We start from the raw sequence: 21,371 nt of genomic DNA on the forward strand, positions 1-21,371 counted from the left end.
TGAATGACGGAGTTAATGAGTTTCCAATCGATTAAGCTAGAAAAGGAGTTCTTGGTCAGAGATATGCAGTTCCATATAGAGGAAGTCGTCAAGATAGGCTCTGAGATTATTATCATTTTTATTACTTTGGGCGCTGAGACACAGATGTGACCAAACATGATGGCGAGAGACAAGGAAGGAGCAGTTTTCCTAAATATTACAGTTGTCTCAAAAATATTGAATTCTGTTTTCAGCCCATTATGTTTGAGCTATCTCCGAGACATCCATTACTAGATAGTCTGGGAGAACGATCTTATCGCGGTGGGAGTAAGACCGAGGCAGAGCCCTTTTCTACTCGCACTTCTTTTGTTCGAATGGATTTTGATTGTATGAGGAAACCTTGTGGGATGGGAGCAATCCAAATGAAGTCTCCAGGATTTTAAATGGCCGTCCCAAAATAATGGATGAACATCACACAAAATATGTCCTTTGCCCATGCCTTCTTTTCAAATGGGCCACTCTTTTGATGCAATAATAACGCTAGGACAAAATCCAACACCAAAACATGCATGTCTTGTGAAAACAAAGCTTTTCCCCCTTGTTAGTTTTCAGCAGTTTTTAGTTTTTTTTCGCTGCAGCCCGTTTTCCCTGAAGGAAAACGGGCTGCATTTAAAAAATAAAAATAAAACTTTTTAGTTTCATTTTTTAAGGGCAGGCAGTGGTCCCTGGGACCACTGCCTGCTCTTAAAAAATATTTGCGTACTCATTCATAAAGGGGAAGGGGTCCGTTTGCGAATGGTTTACCACCTACTTGAAGTAGGTGGTAAACTGCTTGTGTTTTGCAAATGCGCCCTGCAAAACACTCATACATGGCAATAGCACTCGCTATTAGGAAGGGACACCCTTGGCACGCCTGATATTTTGTGAGTCGCTAATAGATTAGCGACTCACAAAATAGGGGTTATACATTGTGCCACAGTTTACTGCGGTTGTAAATAGGCCATATGCCCCTTTGCGATCAGAATAAACTGTCGGACATCTGGCCCATGGTAAATACTGGGTGCAATAAACATCACACCACTTGTAATTGAGGGCCAGATGTATAACCCTTAAATTTTGCGTGTCGCAAATTGCTTTGATTTGCGACTCACAATTTGAAAGTCTCAAAATGCAATTTACAACAGTGTTTCAGACACTGTTAGCGATTCCTAATGGGGTCGCAAATTGCCTGCCTTATTAATATTCATGAGGCAGGTGCTATTTGCGAACCCAATAGGAATGGCTGGCACTCCCGGGGATATTGGCCTGCTGGAGTCAGCAGACCACCATGTCTGTGACTGCTTTTTAAGAAAGCAGTTTTTTTTAAATGCAGCCCATTTTCCTTAAACAAAAATGGTATGCATCCAAAAAAGAAAAATGAAACTTTTGAGTTTCATTTTTTAAGTGCAGGCAGTGGTCCCTGGGACCACTGCCTGCTCTTAAAAAATATTTTCGCACCCATTCACAAAGGGGGAGGGGTTCCCCGGGGACCCCTTCCCGTTTGTGCGTGGCTTGATGTCGTTGGTAAACTGCAAGTGTTTTTCTTGTTCAAATTCTGTTTATTGAATCTTCCAAACAACATTACAGTATAAATGCAATTGAAAAGAAAAAGGGCTTCATTAGGCATTTACATAGCAGCAGTAGTACACTTAGAACGTTGTATAAGCATTCAAACCCAATTGTCCAAGTCTTCTGGCAATAACAGAGTTCAAGATGTACAAACTGACTCCTATTATGGAGCATTATAGAGCCTGAGTATAGGCCTGTGTACCCCTGTCTTTTGTTTCAACTCTGTTTATCAGAAGAAAAATCTAAATATTTAGTTTTTATAGACAGTAATTGTGCATACATCATCTCATATAATATAAGCTAGCTGGAGCGCAGCCTAATTAAGCAGGGCATTAACCAGTATATGCCTTACATGTAGCGTTTAGCTATCAAACTTCAAGTGGTGCATCACGGATAACAGCAAGTTGCAAATAAATAGGTACATTTAAAGGGTGTTTAAAGGAACTTTTTCTTTCAGGCATAGACCTGTTCGCTATAGTATGCATGAGAGCATATAAAATTGCAAACATTGAATACAGTAAAGCAATGGGCCGCTGCAGGAAGTGTTCAGTGCTACGTAGGTTAGGGACATTTCTTAGACAGTGTCAAAGTGCAGGTGAAACAAGGCATTCAAATCTGTAGTGTAAGGCCAATGCAAGTAAAGAGCCTAAAAAGGCCCCGGTGAGACCAAAGTAACATCAGTTGCTTCCGTGATGTGCCGTTTACGAGAATGAAACATGGAAATATTTCAAATAATAAAGGAGAACCAGGGGAAACCAGAAACCTATAAGATTTGAGGGAGGGCGAGTCAGTTTTGGTGGAAGGGGGATTAGGGGCAATCATTCACACCTATATATGTTTTTTGCTAAGAAGGGGGGCCCACTGTCCGCCTCCAACGTCAAGGGGTCTCGTCGGGCGTTCTCTCTAGAATATGGGAGAGCTCGCAGCCTAGGGGGGACATAGCGGGCTTGTGCAGTTTGGGAGAGATGAATGATAAGTGGCTGCCAAGTATGTTTGAATTTGGTATCCGTTCAGGTGAGGCGGGCTGTCAGAAGTTCCAATGCCATGACATGCCATAGGTGTAAGAACCAGGCAGATATTGGGGGAGGAGATGTTGTCTTCCAATGAAGGGCTACAGTTTGTTTTGCAGCTCCCAACATCTGCATGATAAGGCGCCAGTCGGTATGCGTCATGGCTTTGAGTTGCGCTGGTCTCATGCCCAGTAGGGACACCCAGAGGGAATTTGGGATAGGGAACCCCACAGTATGCTTGATGTGGCTTAGAACCTCTTTCCAGAACACCTTCACAAGTGGGCAGTCCACCAGATGTGGATAAAGTCCCCTGTTGCTGATTGGCACCTCCAGCAGAGGAAGAAGAGGGCAGGAAGGATTTTTTGTAAAAGTGCAGGGGTGTAATACCAGTGAGTCATTAGCTTATATGCAGATTCGCTCTGAGCAGTGCTCCTATAAATTCGAGGGATATCGCGCCATAGATGCTCCCAGTTCTGCTGGGAGTGCTCCTCTTCTGTGTCCATGAGCCATTGTATTTGGTATGTATGGAGACCTGTCCCCAGTGTAGGAAGGGAAAAACAGGTGGGAAAGTAACAGGTGATGGCCAACTGGGCCTGTAGGGTGTACTGCCATTTCTGGAACGGCTCGGAAGTCGAGACAGGAGCCCTTCCGAGGATTTCACTCCTCTGATAGGCACTACGTGTGTGTAGTAAGAGCAAGTGTGGATAGTGCGGGCTCCTTGCTCCACGGCCAGGGTTAGAATGGCGGCTGGAAATGCCGAGCTATTAGCTGCCAGATAGGGGAACTAATGGGGTGGTCAAAAGAGGCAGGTGGGTGGCCTCTATGGCCCTCTGTGGTCCTGTGGGGATGTAAAAGAGTATGCCAGATGTCAGAGTGACTGTGTATTGAGGCTCAGGCTGTAGAGGAGAACAAGAGTTACTTCTGGGTGTAGTGAGTCAGGGTAGGCATTCTGAGTCATTTACGCAGGTGAGGGAATTATTAGTTAGAGTACAGTAGTTAGAGTAAGGATTGTAGAAGTTCGCTCAGCAGTGGACTTTCATGAATAGTTCAGGGCGTAGCTGGTATATTGGTGTTGCTGTCCGAGGCCTCCGAGTTGTGAGTCAGTGAGTGAAGAGCACTCATGGTGCGGAGGTGGTTGATGATTTCTTGCTACTAGCTACTCGATGCGTCCTATCGAGGGCAGAGGAGAAGCATCATTGTCTGCCCTGATTGTATGTAGAAGGTTAGTGGTGATGGCCATAATATCTTGCCCCCCTGGTGGGACCCTCCTGTTGCCGATATTATTTTGCCGGCTTCTATTTCCTAAATCTTCTTGCTTTAGCTATAGGCTAATATGCTGGCCCTCCAGTTTGGCCATTCTTCACCAAAGGCTCTCATGGTCATCTGTGTGGGTGCCCATTGTGCGCTCAAGGTCGTCCACCCAGCCTCCAATTTCGGTGACATCCTGCTGGATTTCTCGTGAGCAGGATTTAAAGTCACTCTTGAGCGATCCGATTTCAGCCTTGATTTCTTCTAGAAAAGAGGTCACGAAAGCCTGCATAATCGGGGCTGCCGTCGAGTCTTCGACTGAAGAGGTGGTATTCGGTGGGTCCGAGGTAGGCTTCGACTGAGAAGTGGATTTCAGCCATAGGAATGCCACCAGATTATCTTTAGCTGGAGTAGGCGCGAAGTCTTGGCCTCCCTTGGGACGCAGCATGGTGGAGGACGGCTTTTCCTGAGTGCCACGGTCCTTAGGCGAAGTCTCAAGAAGGCAGGGGAAGAGAAATGTTATGGACTGGCTGTGGTAGGGTAGTTGTGGATTGAGACCCTATCCGTGCCAGCAAGTGATCTTGGGCACCGTAAACTGTCTGGGTCCCAGCCACATCTACAGCAATGGTAACCCCCAGAGATCCAGGGGAAGACGTGAGAAAAAAGGCGCCAGGCTACTGAAAAAGGAAAAGGAGGAATGAGTAAAATCAATTTGGTGGGTCCGACAGGCGAGATCTCCAGCTCGGGAGCCAGAGGGTAGAGCGTTGGTATGGAGGCGCACAGGGTATAGGGGTGTAAGCTCAGTTCTAAGGCCTCGTTAGATTTCAGCCTAAAGGTGGAGATTAAGAGCCCAGGTCAGTGGCGGGTGCACATAGGTATAGTGGAGACCCTTAAGCTCAGCACCGCATATCTGCCACTCCTCGTGATGTTCACCCCCCCCAATGCTGCAAAAATGTCCAAAACTCTAGGTCTGAGGGGGGTCCCACCACACATGGGGTCCTGCCGTGCGATCACCACAGCTGATCCCTCCAGCCCCCGACAGAGACAACACTGCATGTGGTTCAACGTCCTGAGGAGCGCCAACCACGGCCGGCATCAGGCTCCGGACCTGGTGTGGGGAGGGCGAAAGTAGTAACCGCACGTGAGCCTTTGCCGCGCGCAGTGGTCAAGAACTTGAAAATGTCGCAATGGTATGTGCCTGGTTAGAGTTCCGTGTGGGCCACACTATCCGCTGGGCCTGAGACGAATTCAGTAGGTCCCCCAGAGCATCTCAGTAATTAGGCAATTGGTAAGTTAATTAAACAGGGGTCAATATAAGCCCTGTAGGTCAGGGCAAAGAAGCAGGTCATCTGGCCCCATAGGTAGCACCGGCGGCCCAGCAGGAGAGGGAGGGGGGAAGAGGGCTCACCGCTGCGTGGTCTCCGCAGCTGATCTCCCTACCTGTAGGCAGACATTTGTTGCCCCTTCGTCATTGCAGAGTGTAATGGAAGGCTCCAGCTTCCTCTACCAGTGATAATCAGGCCCAGATCTCTCTCACAAGGTTGTCCAAGTGAGGAAGGCCCAAGGCGCACAGCACAGGAGTCACAGGCAGGAGAGAGGACCCCAGGCTGGGGCCAGAGTCCGGCTTGGGTGAAAGGCTGATTGTGAGGGGGTCAAGAGAAGGCCCAACAACTGGGGGAGGGATGTGGCAGGAGGCCCGGCTGCGCAATCACCTCAGCTGATCCCTCTCTCCCGTGATGGCGGCCAGCAACAGATGTAGCCGGTGGCGAAGGACCAGGGGCACCCACCCAGGTCGAGCTTCCCCGCTCTCCCTGGGGACTGGCCACTAGAGCTTCCCCACACAGCGGGGGCCGAGCACAGCCCACCCACCATGTGTGAATAGGCCGGTAGACCCCCTGAGGTCAGATCCCCCTCTCTGGCTTGGCAAACCTGCCTCCAGGTTCTCTCTCGGGGGGAGCAGGCCCTGGCCGCAGCGCTGCCCTCGGATGGGTGCCACCAGAGCTGACAGGGGGAGGGGAAGCAGACTGTAAATGTCAGGCCTCCTGGCAGCGCCCAAGATGGCAGCCGCTCCAGGCGTGGCCGCTACCTCCCAAAGAGCTGGGAGTCATCAGTGAGGCTTTCAGCAAGTTTCCGAGGCCTCAGGAGCCCCCCTGATGTATTCTCGCGGCCTCACCTCTGCGGGCAAGCCTGTCAGCCGCTAGAATATTGACCAACGTTACCTGTGATTCTCTGGAATCCCATCTTCATTTTCAATTCAATAAGCTAGAAGACCTTGATATTGAGACTATTAGATTCAATTTGACCCTCTCCGCCGCTCTTGACTCTGTGGCCCCTATTGTTCCCCTTACTTCCTCCAGATCACGTCCTTCTGCCCCCTGGTTTTCCCCTCTGCTTCGCGAGGAAAAAAGCAAGTGCAAGCAGTTGGAACGTAAATGGAGACAGGATTATGATCCACTTGCCAAACTGGCCTATAAATCGGCCCGCAACCATTTTCACAAATTAAAACGTTCCACTATGAGAGCTTACTTTTCTACTCTCATTCAACAGGCACAGAACTCTTCCAAAACTCTTTTTTCCATCGTGAAAGACTTTGTAAATCCCCCGGCCTCGAAATCCCAATATACCCCCACTCAAGATCTGTGTAATGGACTCTCGGATTACTTTCAGGAGAAAATAGTCAAACTCTCCTCCTCCTTTGCTACGGCTCCTCCTAATCTTCCGGAAGACATCTCAGACTCCATTCCCTGTTCCTTCAATTCCTTCAGTGAGCTGACCCCAGACTTAGCGCTGTCTCTGCTACACAACGTAAAGTCTGGTTCCCCTTTGGATCCAGTTCCGGCCAAAGTAATGGGCATTCTTGCCCCTATTCTTGTAAATCCGTTTCTCTCCATCTGGAATGCCTCCCTGTCATGCGGCCAGTTCCCCTCAGTGTGGAAACAGGCCAGGCTAATCCCCATACTGAAGAAACCTGGTGCTGACCCCTTGCAATTCAACAACTACCGACCCATATCGCTTTTGCCAAAACCTGCCAAGATTCTGGAGAAAGTGGTACAACAACAGTTGGCACAATATCTAGAATCAAACCAGCTTTTTCACGACTCCCAGTCCGGCTTTAGAACCGGCTACAGTACGGAGACGGCTTTATTAGAAGTCTCTGAGATCATTAGGGAATCAGTGGCTAGGGGCGAGGAGGCCATGTTAGTCCTCCTCGACCTATCCGCTGCATTTGATACTGTATCCCATAATATACTTGCCACCCGTTTACAACAGCTGGGGGTAGGTGGCACGGTACTGGCCTGGACCAAATCTTTCCTGTCCAGCCGATCTCAGAGGGTCTCGATGCACCCTTTTGAATCTGAGGACAAACCTCTCCTGTGCGGAGTGCCCCAGGGCTCGGCCCTGAGCCCTTTATTGTTTAATACCTATGTGGCCCCTCTTGCCAAGGTAGTGGAGTCTTGGGGTGTCAGGGTGGTCTCTTATGCTGACGATACTCAGCTTATATTTTCCTTTAGAGACCACTCTGACTCCCTTTTTGCCAATTTTAGAAACTGCCTTGGCAATATATGCACCTGGATGTCAGTCAATCATCTTGCCCTTAACACCGACAAAACGGAGGTTCTCTTTTTCAGTAAGAAATCCCCTCCTCCTGCTGTTCTCTGGTGGCCTACCGTTCTGAATCCTCCTCCTTCTCCTGTACAAGCGGCCCGCAACCTGGGCTTTACCTTTGACAACTCTTTGTCTGGAAGTGTCCAAGTCAACAAAGTTGTAGGGGCCTGTTTTTCCAAATTGCGCATGATTAGGAAAATTTTTCCATACCTCCCTCAATCATCTCGCAAAACTGTTGTTCAGGCACTTATTACCACCCACTTAGACTATGCCAACAGTCTATATGCAGGTGCCCCCCTATACCTAATTGACCGTCTACAGATTGTCCAGAACGCGGCTGCTCGGCTTATTGGTAATATTCCTGCTCGCACCTCGGTCAGGGCCTACCGGGCTGAGCTTCACTGGCTCCCTATAGCCCGTCGCATTGATTTTAAAATACTGACTCTGACCCACCGAGCTATCCATGGAATTGGCCCGCTCTACCTGAGAAAACGTCTCAAGATCTTTTCTTCAGTCAGACACCTGAGATCTAACAGTCTGCGTCTCCTGATGGTGCCAAGATTTAGGCTTTCTCGTACTGGCGGCAGATCTTTCACCGTCACGGCTGCCAAGCTCTGGAATAGCCTTCCTCTTGACCTCAGGTTTACTGATTCCGAGCCAGTTTTTCGACGCAAACTTAAGACCTGGCTGTTTACTAATCATTAGGTCTCCAGTATTCTCAGGTCTTCCTTTTCCATCAGTGGGATTTGTTCTTGGTTACTTTCTTTGGGGACTCTCATGTAATCTTAGCGCCGGGACACCTCCGCCGGAGGTAGCCGTGCGCTCTACAAGTCTCTAAAATAAATAATAAATAAATATTGGGCGTAGAAGCTGTAATAGACCGCAGAGGGACGGAGCTCCGCAAACGCGCGTCCAAGTCCATTTGTGACTTGGTCTCGCCCAACTGCGAGTGTTTTGGACTGAACATGCGGTCGCAAAACAATGGTACATACCATTTACGCTTGCTATTCAGAAGGAATGCCCCTGGCATGCCCCTTCCTAATAGCGAGTCGCAAAGCCTATTTTGCGAGTCGATAATTGGTTACCGCCTCGCAAAATAGGGTTTGTACATGGGCCTGACCAATTTTGTCGCAAGCGGGCCGATTTCCTGTTTGCGACAGCAAAAAACGATCATCAATCTGGCCCTAAGATCCATGAGTAAACAAGTGCTTCTGAAAGGATCGCAATTTAACAGGCCACTCGTAACAAATCTTTAATGTTGTAAATGCACATTTACATACTCCGCACATCTGTGGGTGGTGTCCATTTTTTCTATTGTCAATTTAATATGGAAAATTATTTTGAAGTGAATCCAAACCACTAAAGCATCATGCAAACTGAAGCTGTTAAATTGTTTAAGTAGAATGTTGCTTTTTAAGTTCACCAAGATTTTTGTAGAGCTTGAAAGCTGCATCTGGAAAACCTTGTAATTTACCAATGCCATCATCTATCGAAGTGCTTCATTGTAGATATAGGCTCAGCTAGTATCAATTTAGATTTATTGGAATTTTGATATGTATCATGTCATGTGTGGTAAACCACTGTAAGGAATATTTATATTTTTAGATACAAGACTGCCAGCACCATCAAAAGATTAGTTTCTGGGGAGGAGCTTAGCGCGCATCCAAGATGGTCGCCTGAGCTGAGAGCTCCCGAGACCCTCGCCGCCTCCTACATCTATCCTGTCACGGATCCTGATATGAATGACGGGTTATGGTGGATATAACCCTGCTGAACGAATTGAAACTTTTAAAAAATTGATTTGGACGCCGGGAACCAGAAATACTCCGTCCTGGCACCTGAAGGCCTACACCGTGAGACAGCCTGGGACTCGAGCATCCGGAATACCTGGGGGGCAGTTGAACAACAACGGCTGTTAGAAGAAGACTGCTGCCCCTGGTCTACTTTCGGCTTCGCTTTTCCTGCTCTCGTCCACTAAAAGACGGCTGCCCTTTGATCTTGCCTGTCCATGATACAACTTGCTCGACTGCTCCTATAGGGCGCCCTGCATTTAGATTTTTCGCAGTGTTCTCCGTGAGGAGCCATTCGCACCAGGTCCCAAAAGCCCCTTTGGGGCACACAGCTCAACATGGCGGTCAAGCCTGAAAGCGATAAACGGACTATCAAGAACACGTCTCGAGGTGGTGCCACTCAATCCAACAACATGGATCGATATACGCGCCCCAAGGGTTCCCCCAGTGGGACTGGTAAAACTCCGGAGGACCTTGGAGGTGGCCCCCCAGAAACGGAGGAGTTGACTCTGTGAGACATAATGGGCACCATTGCGAGCATGAAATCATCCATGGACCAGCAGTATGAAACATTGGCCTCCAAGATCGACACAGTGGCTGTTGATGTCAGTTTGATGAGGACAGACTTGGCTAAAACTAATGAGAAGGTCAAGTCGTTGGACATTAAAACTGCCAGTCTTACAACCGACGTATCCGATCTCCAGACTGAAGTCCGGAACTTAAGAACCTCGAGTGAACAGTTTGCCCGGCGGCTCCAGGATTTTGGAAGCCGCGCGAGGCGCAACAATGTGCAAATTATCGGATTTCCGGAGACGTCTGCTGAGCAATCGACTGATCTCCTGGTGGAAGATCTGATCTTAAATCATCTTGCTCCTTAGGGCCTCAGCAATTTGTTCGCGGTGGAGCGTGCCCATAGAGTTCCGGGCGGAAGACGCAAACTGGGCGCCACACCACGGCCCATAATTGCGAGAATCTTTAATTTCAGGGACAGGGATGCTATATTGCAGGCTTCGAGGACCAGCGGCCCCACGAAATTTGAGAACACGTTCATCAGCTTCTACCCAGATTTCACCCAATCGGTACAGAAACAGAGACTGGGATTTACCGGGGTGAAACGCAGACTAAGAGACTTGGGCCTGAAGTACGCAATGCTCTTCCCTGCCCAGCTACGGATTGAACATAATGAACGCGTACTATTTTTTGATCGGCCTGAGGTGGTTAGTGACTGGCTAGACACTTTGTCAACGCATCGGGACCGGACGGAGCAACCTGGAGGTGCGAAAGGCGGCCAGACTGAACAGGAGGAGTAAGGAGACCGGCGTGTGCAACTCACATACTGTTCAGCGGTGGTTCGTTTTAATTTTGGGTCAATGAGACTTTCACGATTATAAACCCTGAGGCGGCGGGGGGATTGGGACTCTTCCTCCTCTTGGGGTGTTCCTCTTTCTTGTAGATTAGTTTTTGGGGCAGGGCGACAGGCACACTGCAAGTTGGGGTGGTTTTTTGTATTACCGCAGGGGTGCAGGGAGGGGGGATGTGTGTTTGAGGTTTTCTGGGGGAGGAGGGGGGTTTCTTTTTTCCTTTTGTGTTGTTTTAGAGGCTACGTATTGTTGTACATTTCGACTTCTGTGTCCTTCTTAGTGTTTGGGGGATTCCGCCAGTACTCATGGGATGGGGGGTAGGGGGTTGAGAGTCTTAAGTTGGGATGTCAATGGCTTGGGGGACAGGATAAAGCGGGGGATAGTATTGCAATATTTGAAACGCCATTCCCCTGATGTGGTACTATTACAGGAAACGCACTTGGTGGGGAACACATGTCACGCTATGAATCGGAGGGGTTATCGGTTAATTGCACACTCAGGGTTCACCTCTGGATCGAGAGGGACTGGTGTTCTTATTAGAAATTCCCTTCCCTTGGAGGTTGATGATATGGTTCTGGATGATGGGGGACGATACGCTGCCATTATTGGTAGGTGGGAGGGGAAGACGATCTCCATACTCTCAGTGTACGTTCCTCCGGGTTTACAAACCACGACGTTTGCTGACTTGGGGAAACTGGTGTTGGAGCTCCCCGTGGGGATTTTGGTTGTGGGAGGAGACTTCAACTCTGTTGTCTGCGGTAGGGAAGATCGTAACCCTCCCAGAGATCTTACGCGATCGCAATCCTGCCTTGGCGGCTATCTGGATACACTGGGGCTGGTTGATTGTTGGCGAATGTTACACCCGGGCAAACCCAATACACCTTCCATTCGGGTGCACACGGGAGCCTTGCGAGGCTCGATTACGTTCTCAAGCCTGCGGCACAGGCCGTATCGGTGAGAGAGGTCCGACATTTGCCCAGAGGCATCTCGGATCACTCCCCACTATGGCTACTTATAGATATCCAACTGGGAGCCGGGGGTCGGGTCGCCCCGATCAATCCTTGGCATCTCCGGAACCCTGAAACCCGGGCGGGTGTGGTCAAGGCTATCGATAATTACTTTGCTGAAAATGTAGGATCGGTGTCCTCGTCTATATTGCTGTGGGAGGCTTTCAAAACTGTTATTCGGGGCCAGACACTGTCGCTGATTGCCTGTGCTAAGAGACGTAATAATGAGGAGGTTGTGAAGTTGGAATCTGAAATCACTGCCCTAGAGGCAGACCTGGAGTCCGGGGTTACGCAGGACAAGGTGCATGTCTTGAAGCTAAAACAGTCTGACTATAGAGCCTTGGTGACAGACGCTGCTAAGGCCATGAGTCGCGAGCAACTGGGCCGTTTGTATGATGTGGGTGATAAAGCTGGGAAATTGATTTCATGGTTGGATAGGAAGGAAAGATTGAGTCGAGTGGTGCCAGTTGTTGAAAGAGCGGATGGAGTGCGTGTGGTTGATCCGCTGGAGATAGTGGAAGGGTTTGCTTGTCACTTCCAAACGGTGTATGCGCCAGTCTCTGACAGGCCGGAGGAGGACTCGCATCTTCTGCTTAGAGAGAGCGCACTGCCTAGCTTGTCTGATTCTGATAGAGAGCTTATGGAGGCGGAATTTTCCACCAATGAAATAGCGCTCGCTATTCGCTCCATTCGCTCGGGAAAAGCCACAGGCCCAAATGGTATACCCATCGAGTTGTACAAGTTGTGTCCCGACAAAATGGCGCCGTATCTTCGCGCGATGTTTCTTGAGTCGAGTGAGAAGTGCTCGCTTCCCCGAGATCAGAGATTGGCTTCCATTGTCGTAATTCATAAAGAAGGGAAACCCCGAGACTCATGTACCTCTTACAGACCTATATCACTTTTGAATGCCGAACCTAAGATCCTGGCGAAACTATTGGCGAATCGATTAATTAAAGTGACTGGAGACCTGATACACCCGGATCAGTCCGGATTTATTCCAACCCGCAACACTGCGTTGAATTTACGCCGCCTTCATGGCGTTCTTGCGAGGGCGGGGACATTGCGTGAGCCGGCCATTTTGGTCTCTAGATGCCACTATGGCCTTCGATACTGTGGAATGGCCATATCAATGGGCGGCTCTTACGAAGTTCGGCTTTGGACCGGTGTTCATCAGTTGGGTCAAACTTCTCTATGAGAGGCCGCTAGCTCAGGTGGTTGTTAAGGGTAGGGTGTCAGAGCCTTTCACTCTTGGGAGAGGTACGCGGCAAGGATGTCCCCTGTCTCCGTTGCTGTTCGCGCTCGCTTTGGAACCCCTGGCTGCATGGCTGCGGTGGGAACCATCGCTCAAAGGTATCAGGTGGACCCCCGACTTTGAAGACCGCATATCGCTATATGCGGATGATATCCTCCTGTACCCTACTTCCCCTCGGAAATCGCTGGGGGTACTGTTTGATGTCCTGGTAAGAAGAAGTATTATTATAATTGTCAATAAAGGTTTAAAAAAAAAAAAAAAGATTAGTTTCTGAAAATTACTATCATTGAATGTAGAAGCTCTCGCTTCCAATCTACAACTTAAAACAAATGCTAATTCCTACACTATGCAGAGACAATACATAAATACAGATGAAGAGCACTTGTAACAGTAAATGGAAACACTTTAGATTGGCTTCAGAAGCTAAGCAGCAGCATCTAATTGTGTAAAATTCAAATACCAACAACACAGAACTGGAACAGCTAGATATTCACATAGCATTTGACTAAAGTAGGTTGTTTGTTAGGTTATTGTAAGAACGAGCGAGAGCTGCCTATGTCTAATGTCAGTAAATACTTTATTTCGGTCAACAACCATAAAAGCAACATAAGATAAAAGTCACATTGAAGTAATAGACATATATGTCTGATGTCAAATATTACCACAACCACAAATGAGATGTGCGGGGCCATATTTATGGTCAAAGAGTTAATTTACCAACTGATACACAAGCACAATAATTGTATAAGTCTGACTGTTTACTTCTGTTTATTACCATGAATCTTTTTTACCAATTACATCATCTGTTTTAATCACTGTTTGTCTCCCAACTTGTTTTAAAGGAGAAGACAGTTTCAAATTTAAGGATTACGACAGCAGACCTGGAAGATGCTTCAAGGTAAGTCCTACATGATATACATTAACTAAAAGTGGAAATGGAAGAATACATCGAACCATAAATATACATTTTGGCAAATTAAAATAATTTGCATACTGTTAATTGCTATATATGGGTGTGTCTGTATGATCTGCTTTTTTGGTGTATGCAGAGAAATTCACCCTTGCTTGTTTGACCTGAGGACAAATGTATGCTGTGCTTATTCAGGGTTAAAGATACTTCTTCCCCAACGCTCTCATTTGCTGCAGTAATTGACTTATTCGTATAACAGGTTGTTTTCATTCATATAATTTCTGAATATGTTTGTATTTCGTTTAATTGGTTATTAACACATTAAAACAATCTCTTGTTCTGAATAATCAATGGAATATGAGAGCTTGGCTGCAACACCACAAAACACCCAGGAAAGGAGAAAAGGTCATTGGCAGTCACAACCTAGGGAATGGAGGAGCCATGGTCACCTTGAGCTCCTTCCCAGGGGGCCAAAAAAAGGATAGACACTTAATAAAACTTACGCCACAAAAAATACTGATGTTAAAAAAGGCTGCAAGTTTAAGTGAATTGGGTTGTGCAGCTATCACTCACCAGGTAGTTAATGGAAAGCTTATTTGTATTGTAATTGCATTTCTATAGTGCTTATTACCTATGATAAAGCATTGAAGCTCTTTATGGCAGGTAGTACGCTAATCACAATACTCAGGTTAGTGATTATTAAGATTAATCCTGTTCTCTCAAAGAAGCTGTTGATGTAAAGGAAACTTTTTCCCTACTTCAACTTCCACAACAGGCCCATTAAACTATCTTTTTGTGAATTTCTACTGAACACAGATTTACACTATACTCATAGAGGCATTGGTCCTCTGATGGATCCTTTTAAATCAGAGTGAAGGGCGAGAATTCAGGATTCCAAACCACAGTTAGCCACGCAATGAGGACCATTAATTAGTTGCCAACTCACAAGTTCAAAATGAGATTCAAAGAAATTGCTCTCAGCACCATACTGTAAATATAAAGTATTCCAATAGGTAGGCACAACTACCTGAAGAAGTTCAGTTAGCCAGAATTACACATACTAAGAGTTCTGCAGTGGCACAGAATAGAAGAGGTCTAGAATCAATACTAAATAGCACTGTTTAAAGAAAGAACATCCAGACACAATAACAGACTCAGACACATTTAAATTAATTGGTTATTGTATTAATGATCCAAAATCAATCCATACATAAAACATTTTAAGTAGATCATTTAGAATTCCAATAACGTGTAGTTTAAAACTACACATTTAGTCAAAGGATTGCAAAGAGGATGGTTTACATTATGGATTCTTCTACCAATGAAGGCAGGAGGATGGTTGAAAGATGGAAAACCACATTCTGGAAAGGGTCAAGGGATCAAGTTAAAGTCCTCTACTGAAATGTCCAAGAAAATGGGGAAAGAACAAAAATCGGGAACGTTCATATTTAGTATCTCACTAATTCTGTTCAAAAGAGTTTAGTAAACAAGTTCATTGTAAAATCAAAATCAGAGTTCGGCTTGTCAACAGCAGCTGGAATAGCATCCCAAATCATTGAGCAAAAAGAGCCCAAAATTAGAGAGCTCTTGGATCTCAATCTCCAATCTAATCCTTGTCCTCTACATTGCCTCCTTTAGGGAGATTGTCTTTATATCATTGATGATACATTTGTAACATCAGCAATCGGACCACAGTGGTCTGTCCATTGCGCAGTCATCTTCCGTTTGTCAGGTATCATTTGCTTCTTCAGCATTGTTTACCAAGCTAGTCATGAGAAACCACATTCTTTGCCCTCACAGGTTAGTTACAAAAACAAATGTATTTGTAGTTCCTTCATGGGTACAGTCCAAGGATCAGTTCCAACCAATTCAGACACACAATGAGTAAGGTTTCATTCATAGTCAAATTGTTACATTAGGCAGGAATAGTTAAAGCAACATTTGAATGAAACATGTCAAGGTTTGTTTTGCTAGGCCATAAAATAATGCAGCCTAAGCAAGAACATTTCAATGCATTGAAATCATCATTGTTTCGTGAATCAACTCATTAATAACTATTCATACCATAAGAAAGTAAATCAAAAGTTTCAAATTAAGAAATAATATTAGTTTTGTCAGTAATTATTACATTTAGGTATTTTTAAGGTGTCAAATACAGTCTATTAATAGTGAAAAAATGGTTTTCCTTCAGGTTTGCTGGTTTGACAACTAAATATAGTAATTTCAAAGATTCACACCAAATTGACAGAAGGTGTCTCCCCACACTGTGAGGGCTGATTCTAATTGTTTATCATCTGCTTCCAGGAATTTCCAGTACCAAAGAGCAACCTCTTTCTTTTTAGATCTAATGTCCTGAAGGGAGGACTCTAATTCCTAATTTCCCTCAATCTCCGCATTTGAGGCCGAAAACCAGGAAAACAGTTTGACATACTAAAACCTAGATAGCACATCCACCACTCTCCATATGAGGGCTTCCCAGAGTAACAGCCCTTGCATTGCAATCAAATCCCCCCGGTAGCAATCCCAGTGTGGCGTAGTGGAAGACTCAGCTGGTCTGTCATGCAGTCTTGAGTACCAGGGGAGTCCCATATTGGTTAGTGCAAAATCAGAATAATAACCTACACCAACCAATTTTCTTACCCTACACCAAAGAAGAAGTTCAGACCATAGAACCTTCAATTGCACCTCTACCAATACCCTACCCCAGGTAGAATAATCGGGTTTCCCCAATAGCATTCAGATATTCTTAAACTGGAATGCTATGGAATACAGATGTAAATCAGGAGGAGCCAAGCCACCCTCGACCAGTCTATGTCTAAGCTTTTTCCATGCCAATCTGGCCCCTCTAGAAGCCCAAATTAAACTAACTGTTTCCCCTGGATTTTATCTATATTTGATGTTGGGAATGGAAAGGGGATACAATTAAAGATATGTGTTAATTTAGGGAGGACAGTCATCTTTACAAAGTTAACACGTCCCTAAATTGTTAGGGGCAAGTTCTTCCACCTAGAGAACAATACATCAACTTCCCTAGCTACCCTTTTTTAGTTACAGAGAGTAATTTAATCCACCTTATTGAGAATCGGAATCCCTAGGTATTTTATCTCCGAGGTAATCCTATCACTACACTCTCTACTCCACCCTCCTGCATTTGCTCTACCACCCATTCCCAGGTGTAAGAGGAGTGGCTTTCTAAAGGCCAAAGATGAGCACATCTTTTTTCAGTGTCCCAGGATAAAAGCATTCTTGGTTGGCATAGAGGCTACCCTAAATGATATACTTGGGGAAGCAAAAGTCCTAAATTCACAGTTGGTCCTTCTGGGAGTGGATATGGCAACACGTTGCTCTTTGCATAGGGAGCAGCAACGCCTTTTGTTTTATTTGATACTTATCTCACAGAAGGAAATCTGCAAGAAGTGGACAGATCCATCGCCCCCGGAAGTTGCAAAGCGGTTACCTGCGTGTGGCGCTTGGATCTGGAATGTAAAACAGGAAGGGCAAATGCGGTATGGGCTGACTTCTTCAGATGTGGTTTTTAGGGAAAGGTCTGGATTGAATAAAGGTCGCTTCCTATGATTACACCAAGGTACCGCCCTAGGCAGAGGCCCTTTGGCTGGCCTGAGTGGAGGGGGCCAAGAGAGAATGCATTGGAGTGGAGAAGTGTGGCTCAGGGGTTAGAGGCGGCAGACCTGGAGCTTGAGTTCGGCCCGGGACCAGGGTTCAATTCCCCGCCTCGGCAGGTCTTGGGCTCAAAAATTCCACGGACTCGTTAATTCTCGCTCCGGTGCCTTCTCGACTCACGGGTTCACACTCTGCGACTCTGGGCAATAGCTTGCTTAATCTCCACAACGGCCCCTCGCGGTGGGATGCCTGACTTTCACCTTGTGGATACCCTGCCAGGGTTATCTCACAGGGGAATACCAGGACGGGTTCCCTAAGCAAGCGCTGAGATGCCCCAGGGTAAGTCGTGCGCTATATAAGTCTCATTCATTTCATTCATTTCATTTCATTTCATTGGACTGTGAGGTGCACAGATTGAGTGGCCCAAGAGTTGCTGCTGCTATGGTGATGTGACGACAAAAAAAGTAATTGTTATATTTAAAAAAACGAATGAACCTAAATAAGGCCTATTTATACAAATTTCAAAAGTAGCAACATGTAAACTAATTCTAAAACAAATTAAATCAAAATTATTTTCATTAAGATATATATTCTTTATGATGTTAGTCACTTATACTGAAAGTTTCAAGCATTCAACCCATATCAACAATGATTTGCACCAATGTCTAGTTTGTGAAAACTCTCTGCAATTAAAATCAATAGCAATGCTAAACTTCTCAGTAGCATTCATAACATCTTGTTATTAATATTAATTGCTTAATCCTACTGTTTCAAACTAATCAAGCATGCTTTTACAGTTCTGATAATTCAATGTTTTCCCTGCTTCTGTGATGTTTTTCTTCAACATGTGTAAGGTACATGTTAATATTTCAGTGCCAAATCTAGTGTATATGCCGTGTAACGAATAATCGATATCTGCGCTGTTACAGGCCTCCCTCTGGTAGCAATTTTAGCCATCATAAACTACCACATGAAATCGTCACAACGCTTTCTTTTGTTGTCTTTAGTCTTTTCCTTGTAGACTACTCTAAGGTTTTCATTTTGTCATAATATTTACATTTATCGTCTTCCAGTTCAAGATCAATTCTCGTTCTTTTCACATCTTGTTTATCCTTTTCAAGCCTACAAAATGTGATTGCTAAATCCTCAGCATTATGCTCAAAGAGATTGCCACTAATGGTCTTAAAATAGAGATCACTAATCCATTACCTAAGTTACCCAACCAATTACTAATAGTTGCAAATCCTTTTCCTGTCATTTCCCAGGCACTGTCTGCGTTTATGTCTTTCAGGTCTTTGTTTAAGTGTGTAATGTTTTTAATATAGCTTTCCAGTCTTTGCTCTTATCTGGTATGTAATTGTAACAATATTGGACCTTTAATAAATGATAGATTCTGCCCTCCTTCACACGAAAGATATCAAGGGCAAGTCTATTTTGAATCACCTTTGATCTTATCTAAATAATTTCTACATATATAACAGTAAACCCTCCAGTTGTACTAGTAGCTAATTCATCAACTATATAGTGGACAGTTTTCTTATTTTCTGAGAATTTAGTGCTACTTCTACAGAAGGTATCAAAACTCCAAAAATATCTCCTGCTATTTCACTTGCACTCACACTTTAATGATCTTGACTATAGGGTGGCAGCGGATCTTAGGCTCGATTTTAAATCTTTCGATCTCAACCTCATAAATAGGGAGGCCACCCACAATAAAGGTCACCTATTGGACCCCATTTTTACTAATATTATTCATGTCCATTCCAGTCCCCCCCCTCCCTATTCCTTGGTCTGATCATTTCTTGGTCCCTTTTACATGGAAAACTCGTACTGACTTACCAAACGTCACACCTTCCTGTACATTAGAGAGAGCCTGGTCTAAATTACCCCTCGAGAACTTTACTCGGATACTGGAACAAACAGTTCCCACGCCAGATCCGGACCCACTAGTGGCTGACACCAACTTTCAAAGTTGGCTGAATAATTCTCTAGATGTTGTACTGCCTAGGAAAAGTATAACTAAGAAGAGCAGTCCCTACAAAACACCATGGTATACTTCGGAACTTAGAACTATGAGGAAAAAGTGCAAGCGATTAGAACGCACAGGGCAAAAAAGACTGGTCGGACAACAGTAAGGCAGCATACCGTTCTGCTATGAGGCTCTATAAAACTGCCCGCAAAACAGCCCAGTCAGCCTTCCTGGAGGAGAGAATTAAATCTGCCTCCTACTCATCTAGGGAAACCTTTAAAATAGTAAAAGAACTACTGAAAGTCCCCTTACCCTCAATCAGGCAGGAGAACGCAGAATCTAGATGCAACCAACTAGCCAGCTTTTCTGATATGAAAGTTCAAAAAATCTTAGACAGTCTTCCGCATAGTGGACCCGCCCCGTTTTCGGCTGACCACTGCTCTTGTACACCTGGTCCATCGCTGGATTCATTTTCTCCTTTAACCATTGATGACTTCTGCAAAACCTTGTCCCTTCTCAAAAGCGGTTCCCCATCCGATCCCGCGCCCGCCCACATCCTTAAACTCATCTCTGACACTTTAGCCCCTGTAGCAACGGAGCTTATAAATCTCTCCTTTACATGTGGTGTTGTCCCACCCAGCTGGAAGCAAGCTAGGGTGAAGGCTCTTCTTAAATAGCCAGGCCTTGATCCCGCAGACCTGGGAAACTTTCGTCCAATATCACTACTACCGGGGCTAAGCAAAATTGCGGAGAGAGTGGTCACCAAGCAGCTCTCCTCTTTCCTGGAAAACAACATGCTGCTGCGTAATTCACAAACAGGCTTTCGCCCGGGTCAGGGGACTGAATCCGCCCTGATAGCAGTAGCGGAAGAGGCAAGATGCATTTTAGATTCAGGGGGATCTGCAGTTGCGATCCTCCTGGATCTTAGTGCAGCTTTTGACACGGTGGACCATGGCATCCTTATACAGCGACTTGCGGGATTGGGAATCTCTGGCACAGCGCTACAATGGCTGTCATCGTTTCTGAGCTGTCGTTCTTTTCAGATCTGTGAAAACAGCGCTACCTCGAAATCCATCCCTCTCCAGTGTGGAGTGCCCCAGGGCTCTTCATTGAGCCCTACCCTTTTCAACGTTTACATGTCCCCACTGGAGGAGGTGGTCAATCCTTTTGGGATAAAAATAGTTACCTATGCTGACGACACCCAACTAGTCTTCTCGCTATCCCAACAAGAGAGTTGCTTCGAGAATCTTTCCACCTGCCACTCAGGAATCTATGCATGGATGTCCAGATCGCGGCTCAAATTAAATGGAGCTAAAACAGAGATCATGCTCCTGGGCCACCAACTAACAGCGTTGCCTAAGTCCATCTGGCCTCCTTGCCTTGGTGACGCTCCCGCCCCTAAAGATGAAATCAAAAGTTTAGGAGTTTGGTTTGAGCGGGACCTTCCTTTTAAAACCCAGGCAAAGAAAACAGCAGGCATATGCTATGGCCTGCTTCGGTCTGTTCGAAAGGTTCTTCCACTTCTGCCCTTTCAGTCCAGAAAGCTGTTAGTCCAAGGTCTAATAATATCTAGACTGGACTACAGCAATGCCCTGTTCTTGGCGGCACCTGAAGCAACCATCAACACTCTACAGCGTGTCCAGAACTCAGCAGCTAGGCTGCTGACGGGGACCTCATTAAGAACTTCGGCTAAGCCAGCCTTAAGATCCCTTCACTGGCTCCCGATACGGGAAAGAATAAAATGTAAATCCTTGTGCATAGCACACAAGTCCCTCCAGGAAAAGGGACCCCCCATCTTGAGGACTCTGATCCGCCCTTACAAGTCCTCTCTGACTCTACGATCCGACCAGGGAAACCTTGCCATTGTCCCCAAAGTGAGGAGGGCACGCTCGGGGGGCGTCTCTTCTCAGTTAACGCGGCATCACTGTTGAATTCCCTTCCTATGACGATCCGAACCGAACCCAATCATGGGAAGTTTCGGAAACTCCTAAAAACTTTTCTTTTCCCCAT

General features: G+C 46.0%; 1 protein-coding gene across 3 annotated transcripts in view; it reads left to right on the forward strand.

Annotated features, from left to right (window-relative positions):
• The window catches only part of TSGA10 (testis specific 10), a 454,368-nt gene that overhangs the window by 252,754 nt on the left and 180,243 nt on the right, over window positions 1-21,371 (forward strand). For all 3 annotated transcript variants that reach the window (XM_086933298.1, XM_086933297.1, XM_086933299.1), the window contains exon 12: window positions 13,704-13,759. In XM_086933298.1, coding sequence (XP_086789424.1) covers window positions 13,704-13,759 — 56 coding nt within the window. The remainder of the gene's footprint in view (window positions 1-13,703; window positions 13,760-21,371) is intronic.

The sequence above is a fragment of the Lissotriton vulgaris genome, chromosome 8, assembly GCF_964263255.1.
Source record: "Lissotriton vulgaris chromosome 8, aLisVul1.2, whole genome shotgun sequence".
NCBI lineage: Eukaryota > Metazoa > Chordata > Amphibia > Caudata > Salamandridae > Lissotriton > Lissotriton vulgaris.